Source organism: Gorilla gorilla, chromosome 16 (genome assembly GCF_029281585.2).
Source record: "Gorilla gorilla gorilla isolate KB3781 chromosome 16, NHGRI_mGorGor1-v2.1_pri, whole genome shotgun sequence".
Classification (NCBI taxonomy): Eukaryota; Metazoa; Chordata; class Mammalia; order Primates; family Hominidae; genus Gorilla; species Gorilla gorilla.
Window position 1 is genome coordinate 81,789,937 of NC_073240.2, and position 27,284 is coordinate 81,817,220.

At 44.0% G+C, this 27,284-nt stretch overlaps 1 protein-coding gene across 4 annotated transcripts in view; it reads left to right on the top strand.

Annotated features, from left to right (window-relative positions):
• Positions 1 to 15,926: 15,926 nt before the first annotated feature.
• ARNT2 (aryl hydrocarbon receptor nuclear translocator 2) overlaps positions 15,927 to 27,284 on the top strand; it is a 197,114-nt gene continuing 185,756 nt past the window's right edge. For all 4 annotated transcript variants that reach the window (XM_004056650.5, XM_019011003.4, XM_063698766.1 and 1 more), the window contains exon 1: positions 15,927 to 16,586. In XM_004056650.5, the coding sequence (XP_004056698.1) occupies positions 16,556 to 16,586 (31 nt within the window). In that variant the 5' untranslated portion in view covers positions 15,927 to 16,555. The remainder of the gene's footprint in view (positions 16,587 to 27,284) is intronic.

Below are 27,284 nucleotides of genomic sequence, written 5' to 3' on the forward strand. Positions count from 1 at the left end.
TGTTGTTATTTGCCTACTTTATGTTTTTTGGGTTCTGAGCTCTTGAAATTGCAATGGCTGCTTGTTTTCATTTGCAAAACTTCTCACCATAGCATTACAGCTTTGGTAAGTGCTTTTGAAAGCAAAAGAGCATATATATTTAGCAGAGAAGGTCAAAAAGAAGTCTCTAAATAGAAAAATATGTGTGCTTAAACTTTTGTCTCATTTAAATATGAAGATAAATTTAAGCACTCTTTGGTGTCCACAATTCCAACCTCATAAATTAGAAGCAACCATAGTAAATGCATCCAGCAGCATTTAAGCTATCCTTTTATTTCCCCTAATTATAAAGCATGGGGCTGAAAACATTCGCGTTGATTTACTCAATTTCATTGTCAAGTTCTATGTCTACACTTGATGTGATTATGTTAATGCGCTAATTAAGTTTGTGTCCTTTACATACGTTCTGCTTCCAGCAAAATAAGAAAATGCTATGAGAAGTATGTTTTCCTTGAATGTGGTCTGGAATAAATAGGGCAAATGCCCTGTGAGAGCAGAAAATATTATCTTTTGGGTTGAGCTGCCTTAGATACAATTTAATTTGAATGCTTGAACATATTTATGAGGTGCAAGAAGCAAATAGAAAAGAGCATTCAAGCTGTGTAGTGTGCCTTGCTTTCACCATTAGAGCTGAAACGATGGTGAATGTGCTCATATGTGAGCCAGAGTGTTTTGGGGGACACTACAGGGAGCAAAAGTCAAGAATATGTTGCTTGTATATTTCACCCAAGGCCACCTTTAACTCAAATTTATATCTTGTTCTATTTTTTTTTCTGACTTGTTTTATGCAGACATTTTCATTATTTTGCAGGTTGATATTCCTTCTGATTTTCAACTCTAGAAAAAGGCCTGGGGCCCAGGTCTTGTCTGTGATAACGCATATTCTTAAAAGAGACAAAAAGAGTCAATTGTTTCCCTTTGCAAATTAAAATATGACACGATATTTTGTTAATACTTAAATTTTAAATTTCATATTATTGAAAGAGGTTTTTTAGATTTATTTAGATGTAGATTTTTATCATGTGACACTCACGCATATATTAGTTAAGCTTTTCCTAAAATTGGATCATAGTCAGAGTCTTTCTTCTGAATCACTTACAACTCAGAGTCAATGTACATGTTTTTCTTCACACTTTCATCCTCTGGACTAGATGTTGAAGCATTTCTCATATTTGTCCCAATGCTGCCTCCAGGACATTCTGCAAGTCTCGATGCTGAACTTTCTTGATCTTATTAGAAGGGTCATCCAAAGGTTTTTAGTCTACGTTGTGCATGCAGAGCATAGCAATTATGCCAATATGACAATGACTGTGAAACACTACTGACTGTAAGCCACCTCCTGATTTCAGAGAGAACCCTAGAATCCATGAAATACCATAAATCCATAGCAGCAATCCTCCTAGGGTTGTTGTGAGAAATATCCTGGAATAGTGCCTAACACTTAGTAAGCATTCAATAAGTGATAGCTGTCAGCAATGCTACTCTAACTTGTTGGGATGGCTCTGTATATGTAAATTATTGAATAATTAGGGTAATAAATTATACCCATAAATTATACCCAGGCTTTAGTTACACAGGTATTTTAGGAATGTGTGCCTGTTTGGTCTCAAACAATGGGAAAGGATCTCCTATTCAGTAAATGGTGCTGGGAAAACTGGCTAGCCATATGCAGAAAACTGATACCGGACCCCTTCCTTACACCTTATACAAAAATTAACTCAAGATGGATTAAAGACTTAAATGTAAAACTCAAAACCCTAAAAACCCTAGAAGAAAACCTAGGCAACACCATTCAGGACACAGGCATGGGTAAAGGCTTCATGAGAAAAATGCCAAAAGCAATTGCAACAAAAGCCAAAACTGACAAATGGGATCTAATGAACTAAAGAGCTTCTACACAGCAAAAGAAACTATCATCAGCTTCAACAGGCAACCTATAGAATGGGAGAAAAATTTTTCAATCTACCCATCTGACAAAGGTCTAATATCCAGAATTTACAAGGAGCTTAAACGTATTTGCAATAAAAAAACCCAACAACCCCATCAAAAAGTAGGCAAAGGAGGCCGGGCACAGTGGCTCACACCTGTAATCCCAGCACTCTGGGAGGCCGAGGCAGGCGGATCACCTAAGGTCAGGAATTTGAGACCAGCCTGGCCAACACTGAAACCTCGTCTCTACTAAAATACAAAAAAATTAGCCAGGGGTGGTGGCGTATGGCAGCAGTCCCAGCTACTTGGGAGGCTGAGGCAGGGGAATTGCTTGAACCTGGGAGGCAGAGGTTGCAGTAAGCCGAGATTGCGCCACTGCACTCCAGCCTGGTGACACAGCGAGACTCCGTATGAAAACAAAATAAAACAACCAACCAAACAAAAAACTAAGAAATTAGCTGGGCATGGTGGCAGGCACCTGTAATCCCAGCCACTTGGGAGGCTGAGACAGGAGAATCGCTTGAACCCAGGAGGCAGAGGTTGCAGTGAGCCAAGATTGCACCACTGCACTCCAGCCTGGGTGACAGAGTGAGACTCCATCTTAAAAAAATAATAATAAAATAAATAAACAAATAAATTAATTAATAAAGTGGGTAAAGGATATGAACAGACACTTCTCAAAAGAAGATATTTATGTGGCCAACAAACACATGGAAAAAAGCTCAACATCACTGATCATCAAAGAAATGCAAATCAAAACCACAATGAGATCTCACGCCAGTCAGAATGGCGATTATTAAAAAGTCAGGAAACAATAGATGCTGGTGAGGCTGTGGAGAAATAGGATTGCTTTTATGCTGTTGGTAGGAACGTAAATTAGTTCAACCATTGTGGAAGACAGTATGGTGATCCCTCAAGGATCTAGAACCAGAAATACTATTTGACCCAGCAATCCCATTAATGGGTATATACCCAAAGGAATACAAATCATTCTACTATAAAGACACATGCACATGTATGTTTATTGCAGCACTATTTACAACAGCAAAGACATGGAACCAACCTAAATGCTCATCAGTGATAGACTGGATAAAGTAAATGTGGTACATATACACCATGGAATACTATGCAGCCATAAAAAGGAATGAGATCATGTCCTTTGCAGGAACATGGATGAAGCTGAAAGCCATCATCTTCAGCAAACTAACACAGGAACAGAAAATCACACGCACACATATGTTTATTGCAGCACTATTTACAACAGCAAAGACATGGAACCAACCTAAATGTCCATCAATGATAGACTGAATAAAGAAAATGTGGTACATATACACCATGGAATACTATGCAGCCATAAAAAGGAATGAGACCTTGTCCTTTGCAGGGACATGGATGAAGCTGGAAGCCATCATCCTTAGGAAACTAACACAGGAACAGAAAACCAAACACTGCATGTTCTCACTCATAAGTGGCTGCTGAATATTGAGAACTCATGGACGCAGAGCGGGGGACAACACACACAAGGGCTTGTTGGGGGTTGGGGGATGAGGGGAGGGAACTGACAGGTCAATAGGTGCAGCAAACCACCATGGCACATGGTTACCTGTGTAACAAACCTGTACGTTCTGCACATGTATCCCATTTTTTTTTGAAGAAATAAAGAAAAAGCTAACCTGAAAAGTCTACATACTGTATGGTTCTAAACTATATAACATCCCACAAAAGGCAAAACTACCGGGATAGTAAAAAATTAGTGGTTTCCAGGGATTGGTAGGGAAGGAGGGATGAATAGATGGAGCAAAGAGAATTTTTAGGGTAGTGAAACTATTCTTTATGATACTATAAAAGTGGATACATATCATTATACATTTATCCAACCCCATGGAATGTACATCACAAATGTAAACCCTGATGTAAATTGTGGACTTTGGATGAAAATGATGTGTCAATGTAGGTTTATTGACTATAACAAATGTACTAGTCTGATGGGACATGTTGATAGTCAGGAGGCTGTGTGTGTGGAGGGGTAGGGGGTATGTGGGAACGCTGTACTTTTCACTAAATTTTGCTGTGAACCTAAAACTGCTCTAAAATAATATCTTTTAAAAGCAGAAACATTTCTAGATTAAAGAGACATAAAGTCATGACAATGAAATATAACATGTGATCCTGGGTTGGACCCTGAACAAGGATTCTTTTTTTCCATACAGGACAATTTTGGGATAATTGGGAAAAAATGAATAAGGTTTGTAGCTTAGATAATTATATCAATGATAATTTCTTGATTTGATAATTATAATATGGTTATATAAGAGAGAGCCCTTTTTCTCAGGAAATACACAGAAGTATTTAGCAGAAAGGACTCTGTCTCCAGTTAGTCTCAAATGGTTAGGAAACAACAATATTGGTGTATATATATATCTATATCTATATATATATATATATATAGATATAGATATAGAGATAGAGATAGAGAGAAGAAATGATAAAGCAAATGTGGCAAAATGCTAACAGTTGGGGTGAAAGGCTTATGATAGTTCTTTCTACTATTTTTGCAACTCTATTGAAAGCCTGAAATTATTTCAAAATAAAAAATATGAATAATTGGGAAAACAAACCAAAGAAAATAAAAAGTACATGAAGAGTATTAAACTCATTTTGAACCAATGATAGCATTCTAAATTCCATTCTGAACGCTTTTGTTATTGACATGCACACTCATAGAATTATAGTCTTAGTGTTTGCTTCTTTCTTTCTGCTTTCTTTTAAACTCAACATTATTTCATGTAAACAATCTCTGCATTGACAGAGTGCAAAGACCTGCTACTTTCTAGGGACGTTTTAGGATCCCACCACTTGGCTGGGCCTTGGTAGCTTATGAATTTTTTTTTTTGTTATTTATCAATTCCTAGCATGTTTATCTTATTCTACAAAAAATAGTGTCAGAGCTAGTATTGTTATTAACTGTAAAAAGCCTACTCACCTCACCTACCCCAACCCCTTGTTCTCGCATCCTGTAGCATCATAAGATGCAATCACCTACCAGTGAAAGCACAATGATGAGTTCTCAGAGTGGTTAGCCTGCTGGCTCCTGCATTGTTAGTCTATGCAGAGACCCGATTTTGAATCTTGACCATGTTTGCGACTAGCTGTATGATCTTAGGCAAGTTATTGAGTCTCTCTAAGCCTCTGTTTCCGTTTATTTCACTTACTTAAGTCTTTCTCAAAAGTTTGAATGTAGATCTTGCTCTATATGTGAATCCTGAATGCCTGCTTACTCTATTTTTTGTTTCCCCTATTTACAGAGAACTTCCTCAATCTCATTCCAATTTACTTCACTAAGTTAGCAAGAGAAGTTACATATCAAGTTTCTGTGTTAAAATGGGATAACATTATCAGTGGAGAGAGCTCTAGTTTGCATAAATTAATACTTTAAGATTGACTGAGCAAGAATTTTGGAGTCAGATTTGTCTGTATTCACATATTTATCTATGTTACTTATCAGCTATGTGACCTTAGGCAAATTCCTCTTTAACTCTGTAAGTATCAGTCACCAGATCTATAGAATGAAAATAATATTAACTACATTAAAGAGTTACTTTAAAGGGTTAAATGAAATCTATATAAAACAATTTTGCAATATTTTAGACACTTTGTAGATATAGACATAGTTTGTATATATATATATGCACATATATATAGATGTTGACCTAAATACTCACATAAAAATAAATATGATATAGTTATTTACAGATTAAAATTGGAAATCAGTGAGACAAAGATGCTCTCTAGAAAGGTCAGGGGCTGCTCAGCATCACCCTGGGGCATGACTACTCCCCTTGGTCTGGAACCTTGGTTTTTCTTTTTAGCTCAAGCAGAGCTCATCAGGTCCTGAGGGACAGACTGAACTGATCAAATATCAGTTTATTTTTAATAGGGAGCAAAAATGGCAAGTACACTACAGTGAACCTGTGGGTTGATCCGCTCATTACCTTTTACGGGAAAGTCTCCTTAGGAAGCCAGATTATCCTCTGAAGGTTGCTGGGGCAGGGTGGGGTGTGTGTATGTACACATGTGAAGTATAGGCCAGAAGTGGAGTGACGGGGGATTAGAAAGATGGCCTTGTGGTCAATATCACTGAGTCATACATAATAGCCTAATGTGCCCCCATCAAGGAGAAGAACTGGCAGCATGATTAGGGAACCACCTGAGTCCTGGACACATCCTGTTTCTTGACGAGGCTCCTCATAGACCATTCCTTGCTATTGACAAAGAAGTTCTTGTGTATCATTGCTTGTTATTTTGTTTTTCTCCAAAATGTTACTTGTAACAAGTCTTTATTCTTCCCCCTCTCCTCCAATACACATTCATCTTTAGCAGGTCCTGTTAGATTTTCTAGCTCTTTTTTTTTTTTTTTTTTGCATTTGACCCAAAAAAGATATTCTTTTAAGTCAACATCTGCCCTAAACAGTTGTATCTAATTTGTGCTTATTTCTAGTATCTTGCCTTCAATTTCCTGTTGCTATGGTCAGAATTTCAGAAACAGCTTCAGAAACCATCATGCCAACTCAGGAAACAAATTCCTTTTCTTTTTGAGCCCTGTGAGTAGGATGACTGGGGAAACACCTAGTTAGGAATATACTTTGGTCCAGAAAAAAAGAAAAAATGGGAGTTTCAAAGACATGTTATATGAACAACCTCTGAGACATGTCACACTCAGCAAGGGTGCTAAGGCCCTGCCGTTGGCTCTCCATTTGGCCAAATTCTTATGCATTATGTAAACAACTTAGGTACCAGGAACAAAAGCAGAACGCTTTTCATAATGAATATTGGGAATGTCAGGGATTTTCCTATTCAAGTATCATGTAACATGAATATGATTTGATATACAAATATTCTGTTTAAGTTACAATTTTAGAGACTCAACTGATGAAATAGAGACCAGGTGAGGATTTGTGTTTTCCTCTAAGCATTTTCTTTTCCTCAATGTTGTAGTGCGTTGGAGTTTAACAACAGTAGTGTAGGAATGAGACGACACCAGCCCTGTCTTTGCCATCATCCCACATTCTTACCAGTGATTTTCCTTTGTAGCCAGGGGTTTGACTTTTAATAATGTATAAAATTGAGAAACCCAGACCTAGAGAAATGTACCATTATCCATCTCTCATCATTGTCCTGTTGAGACCACGCAGGCAGGAGGAGAGACCCCCATCTTGGCAGATCAGGAAGGAATGGGTGTCTCATTTTGAATCACCTAGGAGAATAGGTAATCTTAAGCCAGGAATTGAGGTGGGCTCTGGACTGGCTAAGGAAGGAACTTCTCCCTCGTTCAGGAGGCTAGAAGGAATTGGAACTCTGGATTTAAGGTGTAGTGAGGGCTGGAGTATGTGGGTGGTGAGGGGTGCACCCAGAGGCAGGCCAGCCAGATGGTACCAACACACCTCTTTGGTTTGTTTTTCAGTTAATAGAAAGTTGGTTTCCAGTGCAAGTAGTAGATGAATTAGCAACACAGGGAAATGGTGAGTTTCTGGAGCAGTCAGCAGTTACTGCAGCCATAGCTAGAACTACTTCTGGGTTCTGACCCCACATGCAGGTGAGAAGGAGGAGCAGGAATGGCCCTTTGTAAGGGAGGAGAGCAGAGGCCTGCCCTGAGGCTAACTCTGGATGGCAGCCATGGTGTTGGCAGCAGTGCCAGGAGAACAGAAATCAAGCAGGGTCGCTGGAAGAGATAGGTGCTGATCAGGAGGGAAGTCTGGAGTAGAGGTGGCAGTGTGACAAGAGGCAACCAAGGCAGGTTTGTGCAAGATTCAGCTTCCTTGAGGACCACCCCCGCAACCTGCCCAGAGAGGCCTGGGGGTGGGAAACATTGCGAAAACTGGAGTTCTCCCTAGCAGGGGTGGTGGGTATTTGTGTTATACTTTAAGACACAAGAATGGAGTAGCTGTGACTGCTTCTCCTTCTGCCCAACCCACAACTTCCCTCCAACCCACAACTCCTCCACTTTTGCTCAAGATGCAAAAGCAGCACCTCTCTCTTCCACCCCAACCCTTAATTTCCTAATAGTATAATACGCAGGGAAAATGAGAAAGTTTCTTAGGTTTACCTCTAAATTGTGTACTAGATGGTTTTTAAGGTCACCGCTAAAATTCTATGACTCTGTGTTTGAAATAGTCATACATTCAAAGGACCGAAATCTAATTCCTCAACGAGTTAGACTGAATGTTCTCGAAATAAATTTTCTTAAACAAAAACATGCTTCATTTCCCTCTAAGAGTGTGACCTACAGGAAGGAAAGTCATTGTCACCTGTCCTTTGTTTGTGGTAATTTGCATGCTAATGATCGCGCAGTCCCAGACCAGTCGGTTGGATAATGAACTTGGCCGAGCCCTGTTGTATCAGAGTAACCAGTGTGGACGCCAACAGAATGCTGAGAATCACTTGGAAAGAGAGATTAATCATTAACCAACCCTATTAATTCACTTGGCATTTTTAAGCAAAGATTACTTCTCTGTATATAACATAAGAAAAGATCAGATGCACATATTCAGCATTACTTGCTAAGACATCCAGATAATCATAATATGCTCAAAAAGATTGTTTTCAATTGTGCAGGTGGCTTCCAAAATGAATTAATACAACAGGAAGGTGGTTAGCTATTAAAATCTGAATAATTTCATATATGTGGCACTTCTTCACTAATAAGACCAAGTAAAAAATGCCTGGACCAGTGAAATAATGGTGTTAAAATGATTTGAAAGTCAGAAGGTGCTGGGCGTAGATGAGAATTTGTTATAACTACCACTGGTAAATGGAGTTACGTAGATGAGAATTTGTTATAACTACAACTGGTAAATGGAGTTACTGAAATCTTTCCCATGGACTGGGAAAACATGAAGACTTATACTGAATAGGGCACTAACTGATGAGTAGAATATCTTCTTTTTCCTATGTCCCTGTTGTTCTCCAAGAGTAACTGATGTAGCTTTTAATATGAGTCAGAATCAAAGCAGGAAATTAAAAATAAAAATCCAGAGAAGAAGGGTTAACGATTGAGAGATGCTGGGGTTCCCTAACACTGCAAACGTGTTAGCTTTTGCAGGGAGACACAACATTTAGCTCTATATATGCTGCCATGGAAGAGACAAACGGATGGAAACATGCTGCTTATATGATCACTGATGTCTGATAAGATACTCAATCACTCACTCCATGAGTATTAGAATACTTCATATGGCTCAGGCTATGAGCTGGGTACCAGAAAAGAAAAAAAAAAAATGAAGGTAGTAGCTCACACCTAATGAATTAAATAAGACGTTATTTTAAAAACCAATCCTTGTGTAGTGAGATATGTGCTAGAACAAGGGGAAAGCAGGAATTTGGAAGTACATGTCGCAAGAAGCCCTGAGCACACCACCGGGAAGACAGAAGGCAGTCCGTGCATGGTTCCTGATGAACGAGAGGTTCACTGGGGAGAGGGGCATTTTGGGCAAAGGGAATAGCATGGTGCACGTAGGAAAGGACTGTGTGGCTGGATCTTACTGGAGCATAATTGGAGGGGAATGGGGAGCAACTATGCAGGTAAAAATGGACGGGAAGGTAGAATCAGAGACATAGGGGTTCATTCCAGAGCCTCTGCCCTTGGACTGATTCATGAATGTTTCTTTTTGTGCTTGCTAAATTTGTTTCTGCATTTATCTTTGTTCATTTTTCCCTTGCTATAATTTTTTTTCCCACTTTGTGGCAGACATCTATGGAAATGTCCTCCTAGCCTGTCCATAGCCCCATCATCTTGAGCTCTGCTTCTCTGGAGCTCCAGCCTCTAGGTCCCATCAGGGGAGGCTTCCTTCCCACATATTCTTGTCTCCTCTCCCCACCTGGGACAGCATGGTCCCCAGCGCAAGGTTGGCCTAGGAACAGGCATGTGACTCGAATCAAGGCTTCTTCCAACCTTTCCCTAAGTCGCCATTCCTTCCAGAGAGGGTTTCCTTTTCTGATCATGGGAGCCAAAGATAGTTTCTATCCTACCTGTCAGGAGCGACGTATCTTCACCACGTGGAGGAAGGTGTGTGCAGCGCGAAAGAATGACACATGAAGGGAAGGAGAGGGGAAAATACGCACAGGGAGTCCTTGTGAAGTCCAGATGCCTGGTCCCAGTTTTCCTGAAGTCGAACTGTATCCCTGCCCTTCTGAGTTTTGGTTGTTAACACTTCCTTTGGGATACCTGGGCATCCTTAGCACCTTACCAATAATATGGCTACATAAGCTAATTTGAGTTGGGGTGTTTTCAGGTACAAAACACTTATTGACCCTGAGATTTCTGAGCTAAATGCTAATTTCACATATTTCCATTCATTTCTATTTAATAAACAAGTATTTGCAGCTGTGATTTTTTCTCTGCAGCTAGCTTTTGATACAGACAGTCATCATTATACTATTTTCCAAATTGTCAGTTGCTTTTTCATTTTAATTAAATTTGTCCCATCTCATTTCAGGGATGGGAGGCTGAACTTACCTCACCCCTTTGATAATAATATCAACAAATATTCTATACCAACCACATATCAGATAATGTTCTAAGCTTTCTACAAACATTAACTCATTGAATTCTCACAAGAACCCTGTAAGATCGTACTATTAATATCGCTAGATCGTGGATGAGGAAATGGAGGCACAGGGCGTCCAACTCACACTGAGCAGGTAAGTAGAGTTGCTGAGATTCGAACAGGGGACTGTCTGGCTTCCAAGTCCATGCTCCGAGAGCAGCTTAGAGTCTAAAGTGCAATGTTGTCACAGCCCTGTGCGGTAGAAAAGGCCAGCCCACATGCTGCTAGCCCCTGAGACAGCCAGAGAACACAGCAAAAGCACCAGCACAAGCATGTGCTGTTCTTCAACACACAAAGAAGCTCAGGCCTCAGGACACAGGGTTCTGTTTGCAAGAGAACAACTCCCAAGAGACAAGACACAGCCAGGAAGCAAGATTATGCCTGTAACATCATGGTCCCACCATTGTTTCCAAACCCACTCAGTCATTGCCCCATGCCTTCCTCCTGGGGCCGGGTGCTTTGGGTCCATGCTCGGGGAGGAGTAGGGAGATGGTAAGTGGGGCAGAGTTATCCAACAGGCCAAGAGTAAATCAACCTCAAATCAACATATTTTACATTTGTCCTTCACTGTTGTTGATCTCATCTACCAATAACTAGAAAATCTTGGTTAAAGTCTCTACTGGTAAGGTGATTTTTGTCAGCTTCTCCTTAAATTCCTGGTAGTTTTTGTTGTGTACATTTTAGTACTATGTTACTTGGTCTTGATTCCTAAGAGTTCATGGATGGTACATTCTCACCATGGATATGTTTCCATCTGTTATATTTTTCACTTTAGATTGTCTCTTTTTATCCCTGTAGCAGGGTGAGAAATTTACTCATACCATACTCATTTGAACTAAATGAATTTTAACCTTGAGAGCTCATAGTATTTCTTTGTTTTACACCATCTCTCAGAAACCTCAGCATCACCCAGGTGAATGCACAGTCATTCTTAGGTCCTTTCCCTTTCACTTCCAGCTCCCCTTCAAGGTGGTGTCTAGGTGGTCAAGGAGGGAGTGGTGGGAGAAAACGGAGCCTTAGAGCCTCGCCCACCTCCATTCTGAGGGGCTGGGATGGTCATTTGGCTGGTGAAAATTAAGGTATCCTTAGGAAGCCTCACACTGAGAGCTGATATCTGTGGCCTTGGTTTGGGGCCTTGTTCATTCAATCTTGCCTACTATAGCCTTTTAGTCCTCACCCAGATATCCGTTAATTTAGATCCTCAATACCTTCATGTCTCCTCACCTGTGGGACACCTAGCATACCTCACAGAGCCACGAGGAGCCAGGAGTGCCATATCAGGCCCAGCTTTGCAGCTACATCCTTTGACCCCTGCAGAACCACCCTGTGTGTTATCTTCCCCAAGACTCCCACATGGGTGGTGGCCAGAAACCCCTCTGCTTTTGGCTATTCCATCAGCTAGCTTGATATACCTTCCACGGAAATTAGAGCACCTGGGTCTGACTGCCTGTTTCCCCTTCCACCCTCCTTCCTTCCTTCTCTCCACTCTCCATGAAGGTAAAGCACGACAAGCTTCCCCTTCCTATCTCTGTGGGACAGACACTTGCCATACTTTTCTTCTTCCCTCTGCAATACTATCACAATACATTTTAAAGTCTCTAAAGTGTATACAGCACACGCATTACTTCATTCAATGTCATCTTCACCAAAACTCAGCACAGTAGGTAACATCATCCCCATTTTCCAGGTGAGGAAAGTGAGACTTAGAGAAGTTTCATGAAGTGACAGAGCAAAAACCTACACCACACTTTCGCTTCAAAGGCTGGTGCTTATGCCTTTTTGTATAAAACTAAGATCTCATCCACATTTGATCTGTTATAAGTCCATGATTCTTGGTGTAAAGGAGAGACTTGATAGAGAAGAAGGCAGGGGTGGGGGCTTGGGGTAGTGCCTGGACAGACAATCTGTGGGCAGTTGTCACCTGTGTAGAAATAAAGATAAGGAGGTAGCAGTGGGGATAACACAGACCCATGAGCCTTTATCTCCAGCAAAGAGAGAGAGAAGTTAGAAAGAATGGAGGAGGAAGGAAGGGTTGGGAGGAGACATATAAATGGAGAGAAAGCCTGTGGTTATATCCATGGCAGCCCTACCATGCCTCTCCTTCTGCAGAAGCCCGTGCGTTCATTCCTGGTTTCTTCGTATCTTAAAGTGAAGTTAAAAGAAGATAAAATTAGCCAGGCATGGTGGCTCCCGCCTGTAATCCCAGCATTTTGGGAGGCCGAGGTGGGCGGATCACGAGGTCAGGAGATCAAGACCATCCTGGCCAACATGGTGAAATCCCATCTCTACTAAAAATACAAAAATTAGCTGGGCGTGGTTGGTGGGGGGGTGCACCTGTAATCCCAGCTACTTGGGAGGCTGAGGCAGGAGAATTGGTTGAACCAGGGAGTTGGAGGTTGCAGTGAGCTGAGATCGCTCCATTGCACTCTAGCCTGGTGATAAAGCGAGACTCTAAAAAAAAAAACCAAAACAAAAAACAAAAACAAATAAAAAACTGGGTGCAGTGGCTCACGCCTGTAATCCCAGCACTTTGGGAGGCCAAGGCAGACGGATCACCTGAGGTCAGGAGTTCGAGACCAGCCTGACCAACATGGAGAAATCCCGTCTCTATTAAAAATACAAAATTAGCTGGATATGGTGGTGCATGTCTGTAATCCAGCTACTCGGGAGGCTGAGGAAGGAGAATTGCTTGAACCTGGGAGGCAGAGGTTGTGGTGAGCCAGGACTGCACCATTGCACTCCAGCCTGGGCAACAAGAGTGAAACTCCGTCTCAAAATAAATAAATAAATAAATAAAATTGCCTTGGATCGTTATATACTATACAATGGAAATCCTTTGTCTCTAGTATTAGGACTTAAAGGGATATGAAGCAGAACTCAAGTGGCTGCTTTCTCCCATCAAGTTAAAAATAAAAAAAAAGGAGAAAGAAAGAAAGGCTGTGGACCCTGGTACACATTAGCACAGCAGCTGGTCAACTCTGGTCATTTCTAGGAGCGCTGTGCTCAGAATCGTGTGCTATGGGCCCGGTGGATCTGCATTAATCTTTTCAAAAATGCAAATCTCAGCTTCAAATTCAACAGCCTTCTCTGGAATTTCAAAGAGTTCTAGGTTGCTTAAAGGTTGAGTGGAATTCCTGAGCCTGTGTTAACTGGTCACAGTCTACTGACTCTCATAAATAGCACAAGACCACTGTATTGTGTAAATGCCACTCAGTGTTCAACAATGACTAACCACTCCATGTCAGATTGTTTACTTAAGTGGGGGGCTTTCATCCACAATCAATGTTTCTGAGCATTTAACCTATTTAATACTGAGAGACGAGAGAGAAGGCGAGTTGCCCATTTCTCTATTTCTTCCCCTACCCCCTAACCGCTCCCCAACTCCAGCCACCAAATCCCAGTCTTGTGCATAGCCCAGTTCTAAGTCTTGTCTGGCTATTAAGCTGCATGACCTTGGCTACCCTGAGCCTCAGTTTCCTTATCTGCAAACTCCAGGGGCAGAATTGGATGATGTCGAAGGTCCTTTCTACCTCTGAAATACACTGACTGGGGGAGAAGATGAAATGTCTCCTTTGTGAAAATCTAAACGTATTTATTACGCACCAAAAACCACAGCATGGCCGACTCCAGACTTGGGAAGTGTCTAGCAGTTGTCCACGTGTCGCCTGTCTTTTATTGCAATGGACCAGTGCAACAAGTAGGAAGCTTGAGCAAGATCCAGTTTTAAAGATATCAGCCAAGTAACATTTAGAAAAATGGGCAGAACACAACAGCAGAGTAAGAAAGTAAAACTTGTCAACAAATCTGTATGGTTAAATGTGTGTGTGCGTAAGAGTCATGTTCACTCATATTTTATTTTTTAGGGATGATATTAGAACTGTATTTGGAGACAAAATGAGCCATGGGTCCTGGCTGAAATGCTAAACTGATACATAAACACCAAGGAGAGGAACTTGCTTCCTTCTAAGGGGTGTGGAAAGTTGGAGAATAAAAGAGCCTCGTGGGATAGGGGGCAGTGATGCCAAGTGCTATGTATGGGCTATTTATGGGCCACCAGAGATTGAACTGCCTGTGGGGAGAAGGATCCAGAAGAGACTCTGGGTAGCAGAAATATCTGAGATGGAGTTTTACCTTTTTTGATGTGGAGTGAGTGAAGAGAGCCTCCTCTTTTACTTTCCTTAAGAAATCTTCAGTCCAGTATACGTTATACATTAATTAAGTTGGTATTTTGAGTGTGTTGCTTTTCGGGGTATGTAGAAGAGAGGCTGAATTCTCATTTGGCTTGATGTTGGAATCAGGAACAGTCAACTTTGGTATGGGGCATAAGAGCGGGCCATAGCTGATACCCCGGTTTCTCTGTCTGGGCCTGGCCTATCTTGTGGCTGGGTGCACACCTGCTTTATTTTTTACTTGAAATGTCTTCTTTTTCCACCTGTCCTACTCATGTCTTCAAAGCCTAATTTTCATTTTCCCTGATCACTCCACCTCCTCTCTGCCCTCATTCATTCATTAGTGACTACAGGCTGGAGATGCCAATTTCAGGGCTTCTGCCCTAAGCCCCCAAGGGAGCTGTGTGCTTCTTGACTGCAGATACTTTGTTTCACTCTTCCCCACTCTACCCCACAAACCAGAACAGAGCTCCTGTGTCTTCCTTTCCATGGTAGGCCCAACACCTGGCTTTGTGCCTGGCACACAGCAGACATTCAACATTTGTAGAACTGACAGACTATTAGATTAGTAGTGACAAATACTCCCCGAAGAGAATGCTTATTTGAACATACATCCCAAATTTTGTGCCCTCCAGAAAATGATTCCTTGGAAGGATTTAAAACAGTTTGATGTCTCTGCAAACATTATCTGCGTTTAGGGACCAACTTGCCCTTCTCAGCGTTCACCTGGGATGTCTTTATTCTTCCATTTAACCTTTACAGGGGACCCCGATGGTGACGTGTCCTTCCTAGGGGCCATTACCTCTCACAGGGATCCTAGTGTCCGGTAGAAAACAACAGCTCCAAGTTCTCTGCATCCAAACTTCACCAGGATACGCAGATATACCTATTTAAAAAAAAAATCTTTTTAAATTCTCAACTTGGTGGTGTAAATAAGGCCCCTGCAGCGCCCTCAAGTAATAATCAACGGCAGTCATTACGGAAGGAGGGTAGAGCTGAGCGCCTTACTCAAAGCCAAGACATTCACAATTTCTCGGGCCGGCTGCCTGTGCCTGGGCGTGTGCACTGTGCACTCCGAAGCTGTGTGCGGCGGTGGCCTTGGAGGTGCCCGTGGCCTTAGGAATTCCCGGGGTCGGGCACCCTCCGCTTAGCACCGGGCCGTGTCCCTGGCCTGGGAGCCGAGCAGCGCGGCTCTGGCATGCTAAGTGGGCAGCACTGGGGCGCCTTTGTTCCTCGCGGCCGTCTCCCAGGACCGGCTTCCCTCTGAATCTAAATGGGCTTCTCCCTCACCCGCTCCGCCCTGGCCTCCTGGCCTGGGCACGGCGCCCCTGGGTAATGCGCGCCCGGACACCTGGGGCGTGGGCGTGCGGGGGCAGCCCGGGCTAGGCAAGCGCGGGAGAGGCGCCTGCGGTCCCAGCCCGGCCAGGCCCGAGCACCTGCGCGAGCCCGAGGGAGCGCCCGGCCCTCTGCCCCCGCCAGTCGCCGGCGCCCAACTTGGGGGTCCCGCCGCCCGCAGCCCCAAGTCTCGCGGTGCTACCGCTCTGACCGGGGAGCCGCGGGCCGGGCGCCCCCCGCCGCGCGACAAAGGCTGAACCGGGAGGAGGAGGCCGAGGAGGGGGAGGAGGAGGAGAGAAAGGCGGGGACGGCGAGCGGCCGCGGCGGCGGGGAGAGCGGAGGGAGCGCCGCCCGCCCGCGCCGTCCTTTGTGTGGCGGCGGCGGCGCCTGGGCCTGACCGGGTCCCCGGGGCTGAGCGCCGGGCTCCGCGCCGCCCCTCCCGCGCCCCTGCCAAGCGGGCGCCTATCCTCTCCGAGCAAGATGGCAACCCCGGCGGCAGTCAACCCTCCGGGTGAGTAGCGGCCTGGGCCCCGCCGCCCGCCGCAGCCCGCAGCAGGCCTTGCCCGGGGCCGGAGCGGACCAGGCGCGCCGGGCGCCCCCGGGGGCGCGGAGCTGCAGCTCGGCGCGGTGGGTGGTGGAGCGGCTGTCACTACGCGGCAGCCGCAGCATCAGCACCAGAGCGGCATCTGCATCCCAATCGCTGCCCATCCGGTCCCGGGCAGGCGCCGGTCCGGACCCGCGGGCGGCCGGACGCTGGCCTCGCATCCTCGGGAACCCGAAGGGCCGGCCCGGGAGCCCCCGAAGTTCTGAAAATAACCGCCTTTGCCTTCCCCATCCCACGCATTTTTCTCTTCCGGTCCCGGCTTTTGTGGCATCACGGCGTCAGCCAGTCCTGGCTGGTGGAGGGCTCCGCGCTGACGGAGGGAAAAGTTTGGAGCTGGGATTCAACAGGGTACAACTCCCGGGACTCTCCCCTGCCCGCCCCGCCCACTAAGCGCTGGTCCTTTGCGCCCTTTGCGACTGGCTGCTGTGTGTCCTAACCCTCCAGGGGCACAAAACACCCAGCCTGTGGTCACCAGCGTGGAGCAGCCCTGGTCCTGCCCAGGTGACGTCCTCTGCTTTCTGGTCTGACCTGTCCCCAGGGTGCAGTCTGTGACAACTGAGCTCATTAGGAAATATTTCAAAAATGGAAGAGTTCTTGATCAAGTGGCAACATTTACTTGTTTTGGTATTGTAGTAGGGAAGTTCCGTTTTCATTGGGAAAGTTCCCTACCTGATGAGCAGGGTGTGGGAGAAGAGAAACGTGAACATCTAAGCTAGTACAAACTTTTGGGTGTTGTGCAGAGGCTGCTGTGGGCACGGCAGGTTGCTGGGTCCCTGTGGAAGATGCAGGGAGAGTCACAGAGGGCGGCCCCCAGGAAATTCCCAGCAGAGGGAGGTCATGTGTTGGAGATAGGGAGGGTCGGGGGAGGAACAGCAATGCCTAGCAAAGAAAAGTGTCTCTCATCGTAGAATTAGGAATGAAAGATCCCTTTCATCTAAGGCGGCCAGGGAAGGCTTCTGGAGATTGGACATTTCGGCTGAACCTTGAAAACGGGAATGTTTGAATATACAGAGCCAGTAGCAGAGGGGCATTGCAGGCGTAAGTAACAGTGGACTTGCTCTAAGCAAGTGCAGAGGTCAGTGAGTGGTTGGTGCACTGGGGATATAAGAGGCAGCAGTGGGATTTAACACTGAGTTGTTTGGATGTGACCAGGCTTTAAAGGACAGACTGAGGAGTATGGACTTTCTCTCTCCACATTAAGGGAGAGTCCTCTGCACACTTCCTAAGAACCAGAAAAATAAAATAAAATAGAAAAGAGAGAGAGAGACAGAGAGAGAGAGAGAGAGACCTCAATGGTATTGAACAAGGAAATCGCATGATCACTTTTTCTGGAAGACTGATTTGTCAGCTATGTCTAGGAAACATTGTAAGGAGGCAACAAGACTTGAGACAGGGAGGCCAGCATGAAATGAGGCAGGTGCTGGGGAGGCCAGAATTGGTGGCCATGGCTGGACCAGAGAGGAAGGAATGCACCACTGGGCAGGTAGAAGAGTTCCAGATTTGGCACTGATTAGATTTGGAGTAAGAGTAAAGGAGGAGGCCAAGGAGAGACAAAGGGGAGGTGTCCATGGAGACACCAAGGTGAAGAGCCTGTGTAATTCCAAGGAAGGCAGTTCCATCAGCAGAAATAGGGACTCTTGGAAGAACAGACGAGGAGGCCTCTGTCCAGAACACTGAGGAGGAACGTGGCTGGTCTGAAAACAGATCTGTGCCAGTTTGCCTGTGACTGAAGCTGCAATTTCAACCCATTCAACTACTTCAAAATCAATGGAAAATTGATAGATGTAAATGTTATGAAATTAGAAAAAGCAAAAGATGTTAAATGAAAATATTTTAGTCCAATATACTTTGGGAACAGGAATAAAATCCCTGGTGATTTACATAATTTCTATGCCAGGACATCATTGTTTAAAACTTTTTTGTCCATTACATTGCTCCATGAGCTACATGGACTAAAGATGGAGTAACTGCCCCTGGCCCCGTGGTGTGGAGCACAGGAAAGCCTGTGCCTGTGCCTTGGACTGCGGGAGACTTGAATGGTACAAGCATAGGGTATTGTTGGCGTTGCTAGTCAACACCTGGCCAGCTTGACAGATGCTTTTCTCTGTTGACAGCTATACCAGAGATCTTCAGCATGGTGATAATTTCTCAAGTGAAAATTCCTTGAGGTGATCACCTTTCCTTTTACCATCATTTCTTTTACTGGTCCCCTGAGGATGATCCGTGGGGATGTGTTATTCTTGCCCCATGTGAATCTCCATCTTTTTCTTTGGGAGAAAGGGTTTAATTTTAAGGGACATGGCTCAGGGTTTGAGCCAAAGAGAGAGAGTTCAGATTCTATGGGCAATTTACAACAAAGAGAGCCATGGTACCCAAGCTTGTCACCCAGAACCTACCTCACATGGGCTTGTGAGACTTCTTTGAATTCCTTTTTCTGCCTGCCTCCTTTCCCCAGATATGGTTGCTTTGCAAAGAATAAGAGCTTGGTAAACAGAACCAAATGGACGGGGAAGCACCAGGATTTATTTCTGTTGCTAGTTCGTGTCCAGGGTACAAAGGCCACAGCCAGTCACCTCCCCACCCCCCCCACTTGTTCCTTTTTTCCCAGCTGACCACTTCACAACAGCAGAACCATTTACAATGACACTCTTCTGTGATGTGTAGTGGGGATTCTCTAGGGTCTTGTTGGTGACCGATGATGTTGGGGTCTTCACGCTCATGTTACTCATGTTACTCTGTGGATATAATACAGGTCCAAATTTGGAATCTGCTCCTTCAAGGTCCCCTGTTGGGGTTTTAGGTTAGGTTTCTACCAGCTACTCTGGGAGAGGAGAAGAAAGGATTGGGCTCCCAGATATTCTCCTCATGACTTCTGCTATGACAGTCCTGGTTATATTTCTCATATCCTGTGGCCCCTGGTGCCCCCTCCTTCTGGGTCATTTACAGTCCTTACGTTGGTCACTGAAACTGTTGTATTGGCTGATTTTCTCTTTTCTCTCTGGCCAGGAATGACATATATCCTTTAGACTAGAGAGTGAAGTCATAGAATCTTCCGTTTTGTGTGTCTGTGTGTGTGTGTGTTGTTTTGCTGCCTTTTTGAATGACATTTAAGTGTTTCTAATGTATAGGAAATAGTGAAGATTTGAATTAGTTATATACATAAAAGGGTATTTGCAGCTGAAATGGCACAATTAAGAAGGAGATTGTTTCCCCAATGTCATTGTTCCATCTTAATCTTTTGTAATTTAAGCATGAGGGAAGCAGCTACAAATTCAGACCAGTGATCATTAGGAATTAAGCATTATGTGGACATTCTCTGAGATGAGTATTTGCGGAGTAATTAATAAGGCTCATATGTTTTAAAGGATTTCAAAATTATGTTTTAAGAGATTTGGAATTCCACTTTTTTTCTGAAATCAATTATTGGATTTTTTTCCCCACTTCCAGGTTTCTGGTCTTTGGCATTTCAATTTAGAATTAATTGTATAGTGCAGGAAGATTCTCTGGACAAATTGCCTTAGATGGAGGGACATTTGAATCAGCTTGTTGAACTGATTGGATATCTTTGATATGCCAAGCTGTCTGCAGGGAATAGAGCAATGTGGAGATGAGGGAGAATATTTCTTGACCTCAGGGAGTTCTAAGTCTACTAGGGGAGGCATAGGTAGACTAACTTGATAACACCAGGTGGAATGAAATGAATGTTGACTAGGCATGTTCATATCATCATGGGGAGCCAGAGGAAGTCTTATGGGAGGTAACTTCTGAACGTGGGCCTTTTGAAGACAGAGATTTTGACTTATAGAGAATTTAGGAATGGTCATTTTGCACTGATGGCTGGGGTGTGGGGCAGACAAGATTTGTGAAAATATGGAATACTGTCAAGTGGTTGCTTCCTCAGTGCTCTTGGGGACTCAGCAGGACACCCAAGAATGTGGGTAGGTTTTGAGCCTTTGAGACGTGTGTGCTATGCTTGCAAGCTGTCCTGCCTTGAGTAGGGCTGGAACAGCCAAACCAGCTGGACGTACAGTTGAGCCCAATTTCTCTATATCCTGTCCTTCATTGAATCTACGAGCCCATCAATTGCAGGACACATCATTCTTTTATGGACTTATAAGAAAAAAATGAGCTGATGGCATTTTGGCTTTCATCAAAAGAAAGAAAAAAAGGAAGAAGTGATACCTGAAAAAAGAGATTTATTTATTCCTTCAGTATATATTTATTTTAATTAATGAATTTTAAAAAGTTAATTTTTAAAGGCTCCTTTTTTAGGGCAGTTTTAGGTTCACAGCAAAATTGAAAGGAAGGCACAGAGATTCCTCATATATCCCCTGCACCCACACATGCACAGCCTCCCCCGTGATCAACATTCCCCAGCAGAGTAGTACATGTGTTACAACTGATGAACCTACAATGACACATCATTATCACCCAAAGCCCATAGTTCACATTAGGATTCACTCTTGATGGTAGACGTTCTATGGGTTGGACAAATGTATATGACTTATATCTACCGTTATAATATCATGCAGAGTATTTTCACTGCCCTAAAAATTCTCCATGCTCCACCTATTCATTCCTCCCACTTCTGAATTCTTGGCATCCACTGATGTTTTTACTGTCTCCATAGTTTTGCCTTTTCCAGAAAGTCATGTAATTGGATTCATGCATTACGTAGCCTTTTCAAACTGGCATTTTTCACTTAATAATATGCATTTACATTTTCTCCGTATCTTTTAGTGGCTTGATAGCTCATTCGTTTTGGTGCCGAAGAATATTCCATTGTCTGGATGTACCACAGTTTATTTATTCATTCACCTACTGAAGGACATCTTGGTTGCTTCTAAGTTTTGGCAATTATGACGAACGAAGCTGCTATGGGCTAATACTTACTGAGTAACTGCTGTGTGCCGGGGACTGATCTTGGTTCTGGGATCACTGTGGTGAGCAAATTAGGTATAACTCCTACCATCATGCTGCTTGCTAGCAAGACAAATAGTCACAAAAGAGTAACACAATTGGGTTAGTTATGAAATGTGTAAATGTTATGAAGAAACGATCCCCTGAGATAAAATAACCAAGGGACCTAAATTAGAGGATTAGCAAAGGCCATTTGAAGTCAGCAAAAGCCTCTCTGAGGAGTTGACCCTTGAGTCAAGCTCCAAGGAATGATGAGAAATGTGAGGAAGAGCGTTCCAGGCACAAGGAAGAGCCCCTTCAAAGGCCCTGAGTTGGGAAGAGCTGGAGAACAGGGAGCAAGGGTGAAAGCGGTGTGAGAAGCTGGAGCTGCGGTAGAGGCCAGCTCACGGGGGACCACTTTTGGGTTAGGGACTGAGACTTCATTTTAAAAAAGCGCTGGAAATCTACTGAAGGGGGTTTGAGCAAGGGACATGATCTGACCTGCACTTTTAAATGCTGCTTCTGGCTGCTGTGTGGAGAGCCAATTGGACTGAAGCGGGAGGAAAAGTAAGACTCCAGTTACGATGGTGCTAACTTAGGTCAGGGGCTGTCAGTAGAGAATGAGAGAGAGGGAGGTGGATTTGAGTTATACTGGGGGCAGGGATGCCATGCTGAACAACTCCAGGGGCACCAGTTACTTCCCTGTCCATCACTTGGGCACGACATGTCCTGCTTGGGGCAGAATCATCATGACTTCATTGTAAGGAGTTAGGGGAAGAGTCAAGGATGATTCCCAGCTTTCTGTCCGACACCTGGGTGGTTGGAGGTGACAGGAAGTTAGTGAGAGGCAGGGGGCCTGTGGGGTGTGCTCCAGGCTTCAGTATTGGACAGCTGAGTCGAGCTGCTTGTGAGACAAGCAAGTGGAACTGTCGTGGAGGCAGTGGGACACATGCTCCCAGAGATCTGGGCTGGAGAAGGAAACGAAGAGGGATGTTGGCCAGCCATTTACCAGGTTCTCTAAATGCTTTCCTTGGGGTAAGTTAGTTCACAGAACATAGAGCTTTTGGTCCAAGTACCATAGTTCCCAAGCAATGCTTGCATTTACTGCTTTATTGTCTGTCTTTATTGAGATTCACTAAGACACAAGGTCATAGGGAGATTATTTCGGCATCTTTTCCAGATCCAGAAATCCATTCATTTTTATCTTTTTATCTATCTATCTATCTATCTATCTATCTATCTATCTATCTATCTATCATCTATCTACCTACCTATCATCTGTCTACCATCTCTCTCTCTCTCTTTCTCTTTCCCTCCTTTTGTGGGGCAGGTCAGGCTGTTGGACTAGCTCACCACACGAAACTCTTTGTTCAATGAAGAAAAGTTATTTCTCAGTTTTAGCCGAGCTCCTTTCCAATTGAGGGCTCTTGTTTATGTTGTGTCCCTCTTCTTCGAATGATTAATTGCTCACTGTCCCTCCTTCCCTACCCTTACCCCCTCCTCACTCCTAACCATTTTCCTGTCCAATTCCTACTTTTCTTCTGGTCTCAGCTTGAATTCTTACTCCATTAGGGAAATCTATCCTGATCCCTTTATCCAGGTAAAATGTACCTATCATGCATTCTTCCAGGGCCCCATAAAGCTGTACTTTGCTTCTGGAGCACTTCGCCTCATGTAAATCGTGCAGTTATTTGATTGATACCTGACTGGAAGCCCTGTGAGGGCAGGGAATGTATCCAACAGTATGGCAGCCCTGGCACCTACCATATTGCTTCCCATACAATAGATACCCAGTAGGGTTTTGTTAATGAATAAATGGAGGGATGCCAGGGAACTGTCTTATATTTTGTATGTGGCTGCCTTTCAATGACTCCCTTGAAGGAAAGAAAGCATATATCCTATATTTATGGGTCTCTATAACAAAATAGGCCAGAGCTGTCTAATTGAGATTCTGACTTTTATTTGTGGAAACTGATTTTGATCTGAAAATCCTACCAGGATAATCCCTATGCAAACTAGTTCCTCTAGACTTTCTAATAAGGAGCCTTGGACACACAAAGCTCATCATTCTTCCCAGAAGAAGATTAGGTCAGAATTGAACAGTCGAATGTATTTATATATTTTTATTTTATACTGCTGTCCACAAAAGTTAGACCAGAGGCTTAGAGAGGCTCAGAGACTTACCTCGAGTCCTCAGCAGGTGGGTGGATGAGGAGGTCCTACACCTACCTGATACCTTGGACACACAAAGCTCATCATTCTTCCCAGAAGAAGGGTAAGTGATAGCTTGGAGACTGGCTGGTGGTAGTGGTAGGTTCCGTGTTACAGTCCCACAGGGTCTTCTCAGAAGGGAAGTGGGATCCTCCCATTTACTGCCTTCTGTGTTGTGTGTGAAACTGTTGACATGGCTTGCTTAATTACCAGCAGTTACTGATAAGACAGACTCCAGGCTGGCTTTGAGATTCAGCCACCCTAACAGCATTCAGGAAGGCAGCAACAAGGTCAAAAGATGCATTCATTGCCCTCTGATTGAATAGTGCAGGCTTTAGAGTTGGAAGCTGAGGCTCTTTGCAGATAAGCAGAGACTCTGTGACTGCCAAGTCTATAACAATTTGACCGTTTTTTTCAGGGAAATCTACAAAAATGCCAAAATGTTTACAAATAGGTACTTCCTGCTTTTGTACATTGTATGAAAACATGGGACATCTCTTACTGTTTTGGTTTCATTGTGAGAACATACAAAGCAGAGGTTGGAGCTCTTCTCCTAGCCCCTGCTGAGGAGTTGGTTGCTTTCTTCACCACAACCACTTTTCCCCCACAATAAAGATCTGTGTTGATTGTAAAAAATTTGGAAAATGCGCAAAAACACTAAGATAATTCTGCCACCCATAACTAACATTTTTGCGTATATCCTTATAGACTTTTTTCTAAATATTTTGTGTGTTTATATATATATATATATATATATATATATATATAACAAAATAGAATTATTTCGAGCATATTGCTTTGTCATCCCTTTTTTCCCTTCATTAATGGTATATCCTATCAAGGATACTGATTTGAGAAGCTGCATATATTCTGTTTATGGCTGTGTCATAATTCATTAACTCACATTCTTATATCTGGGCATATAATATTTGGTGTGCTTTTCTGTTTGCCAGAATTGTACACACCATTGTATTGAACATCCCCGTATATGAATGAATATATAAATACATGATTTTTTCCTTATTGTCAATTCTTTGAAGTAGAATTGAACAGTCAAATGGATTTATATACTTTTATACTGCTGTCCACAGAGGTTAGAACAGAGGCTCAGAGAGAGGCCCAGAGATTTATCTGGAGTCCCCAGCAGGTAGGTGGATGAGCAGGTCTTACACCCAGACGCTGTGCCCCCTATCCTTGGCAGGTTCCGGCAACCCAGGCCAGGACCTGTTGCCTGTAAGTCTGGAACTCAGATCATCTACTGATGTCTATAAAGGGCAACTGTGTACCTTTCCTGGCCTCCTTTCAGTGATTTAATAATTTCGGTGGCTTTTTAATTAACTGCTGTTAGGGTAATTGGTCCAGGTCAAAACAGGCAGGAAGTTGCCTTACTCAACAGGCAGAGAGCCTCTGATGGCCTCAGTGGGCCACTGCAGGGGCCCCATGACTGGGCTCTGCATGCCAACCTGGGTTCTCATCTGAGGCCCCGTTGTTCTCCCTCCACCCCCTCCCTTAGCAATTCACCTCTTCCATATGGCCTTTCTCAAACGCTGGTGCCACTAACTTACCCAGAAACCTTTGCTCACCGTCTATTGTCCACACATCCTCCTAGGATTGACCTACACACTTCCAACCAGACCACCTGGCTGACAGGGTGGTCCCAGGGCTTAGAGAGCATGCGGCGAGGTGATTTCTGGTCCTGGCTGCCTGCCTGTGATACCATTAGACAGGCCGTGGTGGTTATTCCTGTTTCAAATGCACATTCAGGAGTTGTTAGTAACTGAGGATAAATGTGTTTGTTTCTGATTTGGCCATCCCTACTTTCCTTCCAACAACTCTAAAAAAGTGGAGAGCAGCTGCAGGTGGAACTAGGCATCTCTCTATCCAGGCTTAGGTGGCAAAAGGAAAGACTCTGAGGTAGGACAGCCTGGGAAGATTCAGGGGTGCAATGTCCAGGGTGGGAGCACCAGAGGAGTTGGCCTGAGTGGAAACCCAGCTCTTCGGGTAGAGCCAGGCCTTCCAAGAGACAAATTAGCTGAAGGCCTTACTGGTGGCTGAGCGAGGGAGGTGGGGCCAAAGGAGAGGAGGGTGGCCTTCCATATACTCTGCCTGTTGAGTAAGGCAACTTCCTGCCTGTTTTGGCCTGGACCACCCAATTACCCTAACAGCAGTTAAAAAAGCCACTGAAATTATTAAATCAGTGAAGGGAGGCCAGGAAAGTTACACAGTTGCCCTTTATAGAGGTCAGTAGATGAGCTGAGTTCCAGACTTAGAGGAACAGGAAGCCAAAGTTAATTGGTGCACCAATTTTTAAATTAATAGCCACACAAAATAGTATTGTCTTTCTTATCTTCAGTAGACCTCTAAGTTGGGTGGCAGGACATGTGAGAAACCTGGGCATAGAGGCCAAACGTGTATCCACACAGTGCTTCTCAACTGAGGGCATTTGCAATGTCTGGAAACATTCTCGGTTGCCACACCTCCAGGGAGTCGGGGTGCTACTGGCATCTATGGGTAGAGGCCAGGGATGCTGCTAAACATCCTGCTGTGCACAGGGCAGCCCCCCACAACAAAGAACTTATCCAGCCTCAAATGTGAATAGTGCCAAGGCTGAGAAACTCTGGTCTATGGGAACAAAACTCTGTAGGCCTCTGGACAGTGGCAACTAGAAGAAAACCCCAGGAGTTTCACAAGGACGTGTGGCCCCCGGATAATAAAGGGCTGGCCCCTTTAAAACATGTCAAGAAAATGTGACAGCTTTAAAAGCAAGATGATGCTTTTGAGATAATTATGAAATCTGTGATGGAAGTTAATTTAAATGTGAAATAACAGAACTGCAAAAAGTTATTTTATTATTATTTTTAGAACAGCATTGATGTTTCTATCCCATCAGCAGTTTGAAATGAGGCATAGTCTGGAATCGTTTGCCATAATTTGATATGCTTGATGGATTCCAAGTCCCCCAAAGAATAAAATGAATGAATGTGATCAAGGATCACAGCTGTGTTCTCTCTCTCTTTTTTTTTTTTTGAGAATATTTCACGCCAGAAAACTTCCAATTCAGTTCAGCCAGCCTCCCTGAACACTTCTATTCCCTGCACAAAGGGTGCTGTGCTCAGTGCTGGTGGTGGTGGTGTGGTGGGGGTGGGTTGGAAAGATGTGGCATAAAACAGGTTGGCTACGTGTGTGTTCCATCAGTCTCTAACACAGGCAGCACTGGACACTTATGCAAATTTATGCAAATGACTGACCAACCATTGGTGAACAGAGGAGAATGTAGACCCCCTCCATTTCTTTCCTGCAGGCAAGGAGAGATGCTGAAGACTGTTCCGGTATTCAACACATTTCAGGACCAGTGTGTGCCTTTTCCTAGTCAGTGTCACCAACTGCAGGCCTTATTCCCAGCTGCTTGCTGGGTCTGTGGTGTCCCACAGATTCTGCAAAGCCCACCGCTCCCACATATTTCCTCCTCCTGCTATGTCCCCTGTGGCAGCGAGT